Below are 14,246 nucleotides of genomic sequence, written 5' to 3'. Positions count from 1 at the left end.
GTAATATTTCTTCGGTTTAGACCCTGATTTCAACCCAAAATATCAAACTTATTGGAGTTACGAAATTTCGACCCAACAAACATTAAATTCCAAATAACAACATGGCGGCCGACAAGCTGCACGTGGACGCGAAGGCTACCGTGAATAAGGTTCACAAACAGCCAGAAAAACACAGTAAACAGGACAAGCAACTTTTGGAAACATTCTGGGACCTTGCGGCCACAGTGGATGATAAAAGGGTGGAAGCTGCGGGAAGACTTATTGATATAGTCAGCAGAAAGCAGACGGAGCATAAACCTGATGACACGGTCACGGCCGCGGTGCGTAGTGTGGTGCAACATGTTTAACATCGTGTTTTTCACTTTGGCATAGTGACACTTCGCCCCATTGTCAAATCGTCCCATTGTCATGATTGTAATTTTACCCAATTGCTGCTTGGCCCCATTGCAATTTCTCCCCCATTGCCACTCCGCCCCAGAAATGGAAGTGCATTTTGTTTAAAAGTTTAATGCGTGTTTCGTTTTGTTTGCATTTTAAAAAAAAATTTGACTGTGAAGACAGTGTGAACTGTGATTGTTCGATTGATTTTACATGTTTTAGTAGTTTTAAGGCGATCGTGTAGTGTAGGGCCCCTCTTTTATTTTGATCAATAGTTAGAGTCAAGGGTGTTTTTTCAAAAATGACATTTTCAACCTAAATCAGACTTTTTTCAATTTTGAATTTGATGACACCTTTTTTTTGGAATTTCGAACAGTTTCTTAGGAGGTTGGGGTAGAAATTGCGATTTTCATTCGCGGTTTACGGTTGGTGCCTTGCAATTCAGCGTGATATTGCATGTTCATGGTACATCACGGCGATCACCATCTACATTTGTATATTTTCGTGTTGCGTTTTGTCATCATCATCATCAGTTTACCCCCAAATTTCCTTCAAAAATTCAAAACCCTGCCCACTATAGTAATGACATACTGCGTGTTCTTAATGACGCCAACTACTTGAACTAGTTTGGTAAGTGAAATACATATATTTGAAAAGTGGATTTTGATCTCTGTAGGAACGGGGACCTATACGATCACCAAAAACATGACCAAAAAGTATCATAAACCACATTCCGCGGAAAAACAAGGAAATCCTCGGGCTTGCGTTTTCAAGCATTTTTTGTTAGTATTTTTTTTTTTAATTGAATGCCTGAAAATAAATAAACAGGCTAAATAAACCATTGCTTGTTCTGATTGACTTTGTCCATACAGGATGTATTGTGCGAGGAAGTCCAGTATGCTCTCAAGAGACTTGTCAGAGGGCTGGCTTCACCAAGGAAGGGAGCACGGCAGGGATATGCGATGGCTCTAGCTCAGGTGATTGATAAAGCCCGCACTAAGTCGGTGAAAAGAGAGGTTACTGCCGGGGGGGGGGGGGGGGGGGGGGGGGGGGGGGGGCTGAGGTCGTGCCGGGGGATTGAGGGCTCTTAAGTGAAAAATGGCCTTATTTGAGACAATTTCACTTCAGTGACGGGTACTTTTAGAACTGTAAGGTTTTACAAACCTTACAGAAAGACCAATTGAAGTTGCTGTAGCAGAAAATTCTCAATTTTTTCAAACCTCCAAACTCCCCTGTCATGAAATGTTCGGCCTCAATATTTCACAAGTATTATCTTGATGTGGATAGGTACCTCTAGGGTGGGTTGAAATCCCTCAAATGTGAAATTTACCAGAATTTTGTTCACCAGGATCATTAGAGTCTCGCACTCGGCCGTTTCTCATCATTTTGCTGTCAACTGAGGGCGCTTTAATTCTCTGGACCAACTACAGCGCGGCTTTCATTCCGAGAGTGTTTCCGTGCCCCGCGCGATGAAATGAAAGCCACACTGTAGTTGGTCCAGAGAATTAAAGCACCCTCACTGCTCTCAGTACTGAGTCCATAATACCCCAGGCCCTTTTGGCTAGGAAGCATCCTCAATCCTGAAAAATCTTCCAATTGCCACCATGTACAAATTATGTTCTGCCTTGATCCTCTACAATCTTCCGTTGTTTCTTGAATGTGTTCAGTGGAGGGGGACCTTTGCCTCAGTCCTTTCAAATCCTCCAAATTTCTTTTAAGACACTGAAGCAGTGCGGATGATTTAATGTAGGCCTGCATTTATGTATGGCTGAACATAAAAAAATGTAACATAGAGCTTAAAGGGCCTCTAGGTCCTGAAATCCCCGAAAATTACATGTTTTGGATTGTTTACTTATCCTATTTCAAACATGTGGTTGAAAGGAAACCAACCTAATGTCTTACCGTTCCCGAGAAAAGACGGGAAAAAACGGTTGTTTACATCGGACACGACGGAGTACGAATACGTTTTTCGTGTCGTTCTCTAGTGTACGATATACACGTTGTGTGTCTCAGGATCAGCGGTGACCAATCACCAATGCAAAAATCAACGTCCGCAAAAGGCGAACACTTGACGCGTACGAATGAAATCACAACTAGCATCCAAACGGCTCGAATTTATGGGGTCGCAAAAGTGGACCCCGAAATTCGTTCTCGCACACATAATACAGGAATAACACAAAAACGCCCAGTTTTGAAAGGGTAGTTGTGTGGATGTTCCTATCCTAGTTTTAAATGTTCTTTCCGATCAACATAATCTCGTTCAAAGCGCATTTTGTAGCCCAATTGGGCTGTTCCAGGACCTAGTGTCCCTTTAAGACCTTGACAAAATGCACATCCCTCCAAAATCAACTGACACTTCAAGCTATGCAGCCTCAATCCTCAGAAAATCTCCAAACAGTGCTCGTTTGATTTTGGAAGATGGAGGAGGGTCTTGGCTAGTGTGAAGATTTGAGACTCTCAATACTGTGTATGAGAGTCCCAAAACTTAAGTACAACCGTGCAACACAAGAAAATAGACTGGCACACGAAACAACCAGTCCAACACCCCTTGAGTACTGCATCAATCAACTGTGTCAAAAAAAAAATCTGGTATCTATTTCTACATATAGTCATGCCAGCAGAGTACCGAAGGGTCAATCTTTTCAAAAAGTTGGGCATGTACCAGTCTGGCCTTTGGCTTCAAATTAAAATCACTTGGCTTCCCTCTCAGGTGCAAAATGTTGAAGAAAAGTCTCCTTTAAAAAATTGAATTGAGACCTCGAACTTGGCAGGTGAAATACTGAGGACCTTGTCTTTGCCTCATGAAACTTTTGAAAACTGCTTGACTGGGACATGGCGCAACAAACAATACCATTTTATGAGTAAAGAATGTCGAAAGATACTTTGGTATCTAGTGTCTTCTACGTGTTTTCTTCTCAGACCACTGAAAAATCCATACTTTAAAAACACTTCTTGATTGATACTAACTGTATTCTGCATTCTTATTCTGTTTCCCAGCTGCTCGAGCACATAGAACAGATCTCACTCGCGGAAGTCTTCAAGCTTATCAAGGAACATCTTGAAATCAAAGGACATAAAAGCGTAAGTGAAACTGTTTTTGTTCAAACATGTTATCAAGTATGCATGTTCCAAACACGGGTGGCATGGGTGGCTTGGGCGTAAAGCGCTCGCCTCTCACCAATGTGGCCCGGGTTCGATTTCTGGCTCGGACCATATGTGAGTAGAGTTGTTTGTTGATTCTCTCCTGTACCACAAGGGTTTTTCTCCGGGTTCTCCGGTTTTCCTCCCTCCGCAAAATTTTTTTTTTTATCTCTGGCTGTGCTCCGTGGTCAGGCATGGGTCATATGGCAGCAACCTAAGGCGTCTTTACAAGTTTACATGCATTCGGCTCGACCACATCATATCCCGTCCTTCGCAATTCAGCTTCTCGGCTGCGAGTAAGGATGATTAGCCCCCTTTATTATTATCATAATCTGCAACTGATGAAACTTTGTCTTACTGCATGCTATTGGCTTGTATTTGAGTTACTTTTATGCGTTTACATTGCAAGGCTTACCAGGTATCATTTTAGATTCTATTACAATAACAGTGTTTGTACATACAGGGTGAGTTAAAAAAAATGAAACCCAAATGTTGGAACCAGTGTTTTAGTGACGTTCTGCATGTAGCACCTTCAAAATTTAGGATATAAAAGCACAATTCATAGGCTTTCTTTTAGTACATAAATCATTCAAATCACTCATGTACTTTTCAAGTTACGGAGTTTTAAACACAACCACCGTTTTAAGGTTCTGTCCACGGATCACAAAAATAGTTCAGAGCTCTTTCAGTGAAACAAAAAACAAATCACATACATGTATGGATGTGTGTGAATTGTTTTCATTTTGCTGAAAGAACACACAACTGTTTTGTGATCCGTGGACAGAACTTTAAAACGGTGGTTGTGTTTAAAACTCTGTAACTTGAAAAGTACATGAGTGAGTTGAATGATTCTTGTACTAAAAGAAAGCTTATGAATTGGCTTATGTATTTGACTCTGTCAAATTAGACTTCCAATTGAGTACATGTATGTGATTTTAACAAAGATAAGTATTCTGGTAGCATAAAATCTGTTGGACCACTTGTCTAAAATGTTTAGTCGCAGAATTCATTACACTGAAACTTAAATCACTGGACTCTGTCGTACTGTTTCACTTTTCTTTCTCCTTTTTAGGAAGAGAAGCAATGTTTGTTTGGGAAAGCCTTTGCCTACCTATCGATCATCCAGTCTGGGAAACTACAAAAGGTTTGTCATCTTTTGAAAATCAGTTCCATATTTGTAGAGTTACCCTAGTCTGAAAATGTGGGACTCTCAATGCTGTGTATGAGAGTCCCAAAGCTAGAGACAGTGAAAACATGCAACACAAGAAAACAGACCAGCACATGAAACGACCAGTCCAGCACCCCTTCAGTGCTGCATCCATCAACTGTGTCAAAAGAACATCTGGTACCTTGTCTCTGTTTCTATTTCTTACTGTACCTGACTGTCCCCTCAAATGACAAACGTATTAGTGAAGCATGGCCGAATCTGCCAGCTTGCCCTGAGCCTAACCACACAAAAGAATTGTGTAGGGATTTGCAGTGTTATCCATATTCCACACAAGATTTACCGCAGAAAAATTTGAAATGTCGGTGCTAACTGGTTTTGTAAACCTTGAAGGGTTGTGAAGTGCAGACGACTCAAGAGTTAGTATTCTGTGGAGTCATTTCACACAACTGCAATAGTCAATTTTTTGACGCCTGCATGATATGTAGTTGCTCTTTACTTTTTAAAACCTCAAATCTTCATTTACGTAACTCAAATCCGGGGAATAACTTAGTTCAGCATCACCCTGGAATACCAGTCTGGTTTGGGAGTGACATTCCCCTTATCTGATTTGTTTTTCCCGGACTGCTTTTTATCAGGAGGACGGTCGCTTCTCAGCCGAGGTGATCAGACAGCTTCAGAACCTGTGCGTCCAGAAGGGCTTCCTGGAAGACATCTGCTTCAGAGCTGTGACTGACCTCATCTCAAGGGTAAGCTGCTACAAATATCCAATTTGTAACAGTAAAATACTGATTATTAAATCACGGGTTAAATGGAATGTCATAATTAGCAGTTCTTCCTTTCAGAGAATTTTTAGAAATCACCCTTGCACGGAATTTTTTTTGTTTTGTTTACATTTAGTAGCATTACTGTATTTTTTGGACAAGGTTAGGTTTGGGAGGGAGTCTGGCCTAATGGTTAGGGTTTGTGACACATGATCAGAGGGGCAGGGGTTCAAATCCAGCTGCTGGCCGTATCTTGTGTCTTTGGGCAAGCCACTCTACCCACACTTGCCTCTCTCTATCCACCTAGGAGTATCAATGGCTACCAGCATTAGCTGAGGAGTAACCATCCCATCCAGGGGGAATAGAAATATTCTCACTTTTTCATGCCACTGAAACCGGAGATAAACCCGGCCTGCTAGTCCATATTGGCTCGTGACAGACTTTACTTACTTAAGTTTTAGAGTATTTTACAGCATAGATAGAAGCATGGGGAGACCTCTCTTTTTTGCTTGGGATAGTGTTATCAATCTCCTGCAAATTTGAAGTCTGTAGACCCAATGCTCGTTGAGAAAATTTGATTTATATTTATGCACATTCTCGCGCTCATTGCTTATGGTCTAAATGAAATAGATGTAGTTTGTTGAAGAGAAAATTGTGAGCTTTTGTAAGTGGCACAACAAAACTGGATCAGAGCGTTGTGAATCTCTCACCCATCATGTTTTACTCATATTGCACTGAACCATTGCTTGGTCACTCAGAGTAAACTGGAAGCTTTTGAGGAGGACATCTGGCCGACGTTACAGCAAGAGTTACGACAGGGCTGGGGGTCCTGTAGTCCCCACACGCTGGCCTTGCTGGCTGTCTGTAAACGCAGCTTCCCTGTAAGTCAACTCATTTGTTGTTTCCACGCTTTTTTTTTGAATGGAGGTTGTCCTTGACAAGTTTAGAAGCTGTTTAAGGTTAGAGGCTGAATGAAACGGGGGAAAACGTTGAACAGGCAAAAAAAAGGGTAGTGCCAATGCCATGTTTTACTGAGATGAGCAGTCATCTCACAAAAATATGGGTAAAAGCCCCTGAGAATATGAAGAAACCGAGTGCAAAAAATGAAGACATAGTTACTCAGCTGTGTTTTGAGGGAGAATGCTGACCCTTAGAACCCTTAGGGAGACTGCCGACCCATACTGAATCCCAAAACTGAACTAACATGAACACTAGCATAAGAAGGAAACCAATGTATGTTTGTCTCCTTAGAGTATTGTCGATAAGAAGTTCATGCAGAAGCATTGGGACCGTCCAGATCTGCTGGATGCAAGCAACCTGCCCCACATAGCCAGAATCATAGCGGTAAGTACTTGAAGCTGACAGACTTGTAGTATACATGTACTCCAGGCTTGACTCGAACCTGTCTTGTCATTACAATAACGATGCACAAAGCCATGTAGCGTCTTCGTGTGAGCATCAGGCGTCATTGGCAATGCGTTTGAATGTCCCTGCCAGTGGTCTCTCCCAACTCTCCCTTTGTAACCATCGAGGGGGTACTTGTGCACGGAGTCCATGGGGTATTCAAATGCTTACATTGTTTGTGAAAAAACCTGAGTGTGGTGCGGTATTGACCTATTGCCGTTTACGAGTTAGCCACGCCCCTTAGACAACCCTATGGAATTTTGTACGTTAACTTTTGTTTGTCTCAGATTTTGCGCGTACCGCGTCATTTGTATATCATGTATAAAAATTGGACAATATTTCACAAGCTGTGTTGACGCGATTCTACCGCGAAAGGTCAATTGTATCAAATGGGTATTGTATCAAATGGGGAGTACTCAAACATAGAAATTAAATTATTCCAATAGTGCACAGTAACATGTTTTGCTGCGAAGGTTACATTCCAGCACTGTGTTGATTTTGATGATTTGATTTTGTTTATTTGATTTTGGTGATTTGATTTTGTTAATTTGATTTTGTTAATTTGATTTTGTTGATTAGATTTTGTTGATTTGATTTTGTTGATTTGATTTTGTTGATTTGATTTTGTTGATTTGATTTTGTTGATTTGATTTTGTTGATTTGATTTTGTTGATTTGATTTTGTTGAATTGATTTTGTTGATTTGATTTTGTTGACTTGATTTTTACTTGTGCAGAACTTTTGTTTCTTTATTTCCAGTCTGCAAAATGAACATCTTTAAAAGCTTTGTTAAAAATCTGCCTTGTGTATCATGAGCAGACAACGGATCCGTCATTTAAAATGTGTGTTCTCTCCTTGTTTGCCCATCAGAGCTCCACGTCCACCTCCCACCCCAATCCCCATGCTGTATGTGACATCCTCCTGTCCTGGGTGTTGGACAAAAGAGAGAAATTTCCCGTATTCTGGGAAAAGGTCGTAGATGGTAAGTTTTTTTTTTAATCTTGCTTTACCCATTGTTTACCCGAGAAAATGCTGACTTCATTTGTAGACATCGCCAACTGTATTCATTTTGCACTTGATGACAAAGACTCTGCAGTTTTTTAAATGTGTGCAATTGACGTTTGAATCTTCCAATTCATTTATGTTTTGTGTGATACCACATGTAAAACAATGAAGATCTGTTACACGATACCCTGTGGAGACATGGGTATAATAGGGAACAAAAAAATTGTATATGTCTCCACAGGGCAATTTCTATAGATGAATGCGTCTCCACAAGGTTATCATGAAATAGATACATGGATTTTACTAAAAAACTAGGCATTTCCAAGGTGTGTTGATCCGTCGCAAATGGAAGTGTTTTATCAAATTAGGTTTTGCCCTTCACCGATGAATAAACACTGTATACTCAGTGTGTTTCCTCCCGAATGAAAGTTGGAAAAAAATCACGCAGGTGGGACTCGAACCCACGACCTCCTGCTTTTTAGTGCAGATGTCTTACCACTTGACCACCGAGCTCACGGGATCGGTTGGCTGGTTCGAATCTGATGTACATAGCAGCGGGTACCGCATAAACTATTATAAGATGGAATTTTGCATCGGGGTGATATAAATCAAATTAGGTTTTTTGCCCTTCACCAACGAATAAACACTGTATACTCAGTGAAAGTTGGAAAAAATCACTCATCTTCCTTGCCTTCTGCTTGTTGAAAGTGTTTTATGTAAGGGATATTAAGTCCGAATTTCACCTCAGGAAATTAATTCTGGTAAAAAATATGAGCATTTTGAAACTACACTTTCAAACTCTAAAATTTTAGTACAAGACAATAAAGAAATGACTCCACAAGAATACAAATTCCAGTATGTGTGAACTGATGAAGTGTTGAAATTGTTAGTACAAACCCCTTTGTGCACACCAAACAACCTTCCATGTGATAAGCATACAAAAAACTTAACCGGATACAGTGTGTGTTTATGTTGAGATGAAAAAGTTCCACTTTGGGGGTTGATCAAAACTCCCACCACCTATCACCCCCACTTACCCTCCCCCAACCTACCTCCCCCCACCTACCCCACCACTCCACCCCTCGGTCTCAGATCAGACAATGTGTCTGTTGCTATTCATACATGCATGTTGTCCAATCCGGCTACCCACAGGTCACCTTTGTACCAGCTCACAGGACGAGTGCATCTTCCTTGCCTTCTGCTTGTTGGAGACCGTCCTCCCAGCATGCACCACGGCAGAGATACGTACGGTCTTATCCAAGAACCTCCTCAGAAGCTTCATAAGCAGTCTGGCTAACCGACAGGCTGGGCTCTATGCAGCCGCCAACAAATTGGTCAGTTCCAAAGTGTCAAGAGTTTGGAGAGATTTATTTGAGTCATGCTAACCTGAAACTCTTGTCGTTTGCAATTCTATTTTGATATGTTTTGGTAGTCTTTGGAATAGACTCTTGTCAAGCAAGCGTCTATAATATCCGAGCAGATTATGCAAAACAGCACTGTGTTTTGACCTCCAGATTCTGACCATTCAGCGGGGGCCTTCTATTAGGGTCTTCAGTAACATGATGTTGTATGAGAAAAAAACATGGCAGCTATTGACCAATCAACAGCTTTGGCCCAATTTCTGCTCTAAATGATGTCACAACTTCTAAAAGCAGCTCTGATTGGCTGGCACACAAGGTCACATAAAATTTACATGTGCGGATATATCAGACGTTCATAGTGTGGCTCTGCACACATGTTTTTGGTAGATTTTTGTTAATTTTACACACCTGAAATTTCTTATCTTTGGACTTAAAAGCTACAGTTCATCATTTGCAGCTATCCATTATTGTTCAAAAAAGATACATGGTTGAAAGATAGTAAGGGAACTAAACTCCCTGTGAAATTATTCTAAAGACGCATCGTTGGAAGTTTCCATTAGAAGTTCATTATTTTTTATCGGCAAAGTACGCACAAGCGTTGACACGACGCACACGCGCGCGTAGTTGCTATTATTGGTCGGATCAGTGCACGACATCGCGTAGCTACAATCGGCTCAGTGAGAACGGGTCTCGGACGCTAGTTCAGGCCCAATAAGCCATTTGCGTGTAACCTATACCCTTTGGGATTTACATTTGAAAAACGTCTGGTACAATGACTTGCTCAGAATGCTTGGCACATTTTAACTGTGAATTCTCCAGACCAAAGACACTGTTGCTAATCACATGATTCGGGGCAAGCTCTTGCAGAGTTACGTAAGAGACGCTCAGCACCAATACATCGTTCACAATGGGTGAGAATGGCACAAAGACACCAGACCATGCCGGAGCTGGGGGTTGCTAGCATAAGGCTTGCCCCGAATCATGTGATATAGTAACAGTCTCTTTGGTCGGGAGAATGCTAGGTTAAAACGTGCAAAGCATTGTATTAAGTCAGCGTTCCAGATTTTATTCAAATTTAACACGCAAATGGCTTATTCAAAACATGATTCAGCAACTTTTGTTTTGAAATTTTTAAAACGATGGTTCAGCCTCGTTGGAAAATGACACAAAATTCCACTTTTCTTGAAAATTTCAGTACACCAGGCGCAGTGATTTCACAGGATGCTTTAGGCTATTAGTCAAGTTAGGTATTTCATAATAATTTTGGTAGTTATCGTTTTTTAATGTTTGCAAAATTTATGTTGTACATTACCTTTGATATTACCCACTCTCTTTGGCTGTTTTGGGGATTCTTATGCACTGGATAAAATTAATTGTTTAAATTGTCATTTGTCAACGCATAAATTGTCTCAATTATTTTTGACATTTGACCTCCGCAGAGTGGCTCGCTAGCCAGCCTTGTCAAGAGCATGTCAGACCCTAACACCCAGCTGTCAGTGGTACAGTGCCTGCTACTCAGTCCCGGACACTTCAACTTTGATGAAATCACCAAAAGCAGGACAGTTTACTCAATCATTAGTAATGTAAGTGAAAAATGAAAGTGAGGAATGTGAGATTTCATTAACAATTTTTGTCCCCCTGGCTTTTAAGCCAGAAAGGGGGATATTGCGATAGTGTACTCCTGTGTGTATGTGTGTTCCATTTTGGTAATGTTAACTGTTTAGTGCTGTCATATGAGATGTCAGACTTCAATCTCAACCAAACTTGGTGACAGTAATCTTTGGGTAGGGGGACTTCATATGACTTGAGACATTTGAGGTCAAAGGTCATCTAGGGGTCAAATGAGGTCATTATTGATTTTGGTTAGGTAAACTTAAATGTGCTTATTAACACTGTATAAATACTGCCAGCGTGCCAGAGGGATCGGGCAAGTTTAACTTGCAGCATTTTATGGTTTTATGCTCATCAAGAGGAGAAAATGGGCCGATATCATGGTACTCAAGTGAGTGGGATATCGTTGTACATATTTATATCATTGGCAGCGTTGAGCCTGGAACGACTTTGATAACAAAGTCTGTGTTAGTCTGGGTTGTCGGCAACATTCCTAGATGAAACATTTCCATATGATCCACATTTTAGTTATTTACTCTGATAATAGTTCTTGCCCCAAGATAATTTGTTTTTGTCTTTAGACTTGCAATTGAATATGAATACATTAAGAATCCACTCAAGTTTTTTTTTCTGTCGTTTGTTTTCTTCAGTTCAATCCAGAAGCAGTTAGGCTCTACCTGAACTGGTTGAAAGGACTGTTTGTGTCCGGTTCAGTCAACACCGGGTAAGTTTAGTTCGGACAGTAATCCGTTGAATCTTGCTTAACCCTCCTTTTGTTTGATCAGCCACAGACAGTCAAAAAATCATTACACTTCCCTTGCCATGCTTTTATACGCAGGCTAGTCACCAACAGTGAGATGATATTTCAATAGGCAACGTGACCAGTCAAATTCCATCAACAGACAAAAGCAGGTGACTGGTAGGCACAGCTGGCTTATCAATCCCCTAATGTCAAAGTATAGCTGTTGCAAGACGGAGTCATGAAATTTAGTTCTTTGGGATCAGGTCAGCCTGATATAAATAACAATAATAATAATATTGGATGACTTTTTTTTCGAAGGATACAAGAATATATTACACTCACTGTAACAATATTGCACTTGTCTTTTGACTCGCGCAATATTGTTATAGCTCGTGGAATAAATTCTTGTATCCCCCTCAAAGCCATCCGATATATAATTAATTGAGACCAAGTTTTGTTTTTTCTCCATTGTAGAAGCAACGAAACACCAGATATTGACAGTGGGAGACAATGGGTTACGATACAGGTAGGGGCTTGCAAAGACATTTTATTTGACCCACCACTCCAGCTAGTCAAGTTCTCCTCTGGAATCCTGAAGCCCCTCGACGAAAATGTCGTCCCAACATGACCCTGAAAACATCCATCGAGCTAGAAACTGGTCTGAGTGGTCCATCTCTTTCCAGCACTATGATCGACAGGGACAGTTGGGCCCAACTCATCAAGTCATCATGAAAATGAATGAATGAAGGAGAAGACCACTCCAAAAATGAGGCAGAAATTGGTTAGGGCTGTGCATTTTTTCAAATAATTTAGTTATTCGATTATTCACAATAAATATAAGATTTTTGTTCTGTCCCCAGGTGCTGTCCTTAGTCCGGAATCCTCGTCTACAGAAGGAGACAGACTGGCTGAGTGATTGCTTTCAGTTTCTCTTCCTTCATGCATTCTTCAGAGTGAAGACTAGAAGCAAAGCCCTTCCTAATGTAAGTTCTTGAGTTAGGACCAGCAGGCTCATCGCCAAGGGGTGCCTGGTGGTGCAATTGGCCCCCCTAACAGCAAAAGCCATACATATGTATTTTTGAATTTTTTATGGTAGTGGCCCCCCTAGTTGGTACTATGGCCCCCTGATGCTCAGGGCTGGTGACGGGCCTGAGTACCAGGGATGTAGTCCAGTCCATCACAAGTCCCTGCAAGTCCATCACAAGTCCTCCAGTCCCAATTCAACTCACAAGCTATTCAAATGAGCTTTGACAAAGGCATTCCTTTGTTTTTGTTCATCCACTGTTACTTGGAACTCAACTTGTGACTGGACTTGTCAGATTATCTGAACAATAGCTAGCACAATCCTTCACCATTGATGAGGGCCTTTAGAATGGATGACGTGATTCGTCAAAACAGGGCGATTAAAAAAAAAAACGAAACCCAAATGTCGTGACTGTTGTTCTAGCATGTAGCACTTTCAAATCTGGGATATAAAAGATCAATTTATAAGCTTTCTTTTAGTACAAGAATCAGTCAAATCAACCATGTAATTTTCAAGTTACAGAATTGTAAACACAACCACCGTTTTAAAGTTCTGTCCACGGATCACAAAAAAGGTGTGTGTTCTTTCAGCAAAATGAAAACAATTCACACATATCCCTATGTGATTTTTTTTGGTTTTGCTACAAAGAACAGTTACCTTTTTGTGATCCGTGGACAGAACTTTACAACGGTGGTTGTGTTTATAATTCAGCAACTTGAAAATTACATGAATGATTTGAATATTTCTTGTACTAAAAGAAAGCTTATGAATTGGGCTTTCGTATCCTAGATTTTGAAAGTGCTACATGCAGAACGTCACTAAAACAATGGTCCCGACATTTGGATTTCTGGGTTTTTTTACTCACCCTGTGGAAATGGTGCATTTAGATTCAGGAATTGAAATTCAGATGAAACAAAATGTAATTTGTATTCATTTCACACAGTGCGGCACTGTGCTCAAGGTACCGGTCAGCGAGTCGCTACGGCAACAGATTGCCCAGCATTTCTACAGTGCCCTCGGTGTTGTGTGTAACCTGTCCACCAGGGCACCAGTGAAGGAGGAGGATACCAGCGCAGACCCTGGGGAACTGTGGGTCTACGTCATTGTGAAATATGCACAGGTAGGCAGGCTAACCCTATGTATATTTGTGTTGCCTAAACGAGCTTTTGTGAGACACTAACTAGTCCTAAATTCTGTATGTCCCGTACATGTATGTTTAAGTTTCGGTTAAGTTTTTGAAAAAAAATATATAACTTCTCCAAGCTTTCATGGATTTTGATGAAACTTGGATGCAGTGACCCTTGGGTTGGAAGACACAATTCTTCATCAGATTACTGAGGTCAAAGGTCATGTAGGGGTCATTAGAGGTCATTGTTCAAATATGCTTCAAATGTTTCTGTGTCCATAAAATTTGATGGATTACAATGTAACTTGGATGGAGTGATCCTTGGGTGGGGTTCATCACAACTCCTCCAAAATTGGAGGTCACCAAGGGGTCATTTGATGTCGTTTAAAAATGCACCAAATTTGACTTTTTAAGAACACAAAATATATTGGAATCGACCACAGACAAAGTTGACAAATGCGATCCACGGATCACTTTCTAGAAGGCACTTTTCTGTCCCACGTCTATTTTAGCTCCTAAATTTTTA

At 40.8% G+C, this 14,246-nt stretch overlaps 1 protein-coding gene across 2 annotated transcripts in view; it reads left to right on the top strand.

Moving 5' to 3' along the window:
- LOC119728220 (myb-binding protein 1A-like protein) overlaps nucleotides 1–14,246 on the top strand; it is a 47,403-nt gene that overhangs the window by 13,141 nt on the left and 20,016 nt on the right. The window contains exons 1-14 of one of the 2 annotated variants that reach the window (XM_038200374.1): nucleotides 4–320; nucleotides 1,251–1,355; nucleotides 3,376–3,459; nucleotides 4,592–4,663; nucleotides 5,323–5,433; nucleotides 6,207–6,329; nucleotides 6,700–6,792; nucleotides 7,722–7,833; nucleotides 9,009–9,190; nucleotides 10,657–10,800; nucleotides 11,479–11,552; nucleotides 12,045–12,096; nucleotides 12,431–12,553; nucleotides 13,538–13,714. In XM_038200374.1, coding sequence (XP_038056302.1) covers nucleotides 102–320; nucleotides 1,251–1,355; nucleotides 3,376–3,459; nucleotides 4,592–4,663; nucleotides 5,323–5,433; nucleotides 6,207–6,329; nucleotides 6,700–6,792; nucleotides 7,722–7,833; nucleotides 9,009–9,190; nucleotides 10,657–10,800; nucleotides 11,479–11,552; nucleotides 12,045–12,096; nucleotides 12,431–12,553; nucleotides 13,538–13,714 — 1,671 coding nt within the window. In that variant the 5' untranslated portion in view covers nucleotides 4–101. Of the gene's footprint in view, nucleotides 1–3; nucleotides 321–1,250; nucleotides 1,356–3,375; nucleotides 3,460–4,591; nucleotides 4,664–5,322; nucleotides 5,434–6,206; nucleotides 6,330–6,699; nucleotides 6,793–7,721; nucleotides 7,834–9,008; nucleotides 9,191–10,656; nucleotides 10,801–11,478; nucleotides 11,553–12,044; nucleotides 12,097–12,430; nucleotides 12,554–13,537; nucleotides 13,715–14,246 lie in introns of those variants that run through there. The other variant, XM_038200382.1, reaches the window with a different exon arrangement.

The sequence above is a fragment of the Patiria miniata genome, unplaced genomic scaffold, assembly GCF_015706575.1.
Source record: "Patiria miniata isolate m_02_andy unplaced genomic scaffold, ASM1570657v1 HiC_scaffold_1, whole genome shotgun sequence".
Lineage (NCBI taxonomy): Eukaryota > Metazoa > Echinodermata > Asteroidea > Valvatida > Asterinidae > Patiria > Patiria miniata.
Note: the sequence above shows the minus strand (reverse complement) of the source record. Positions and strands in the feature narration are given on the sequence as shown.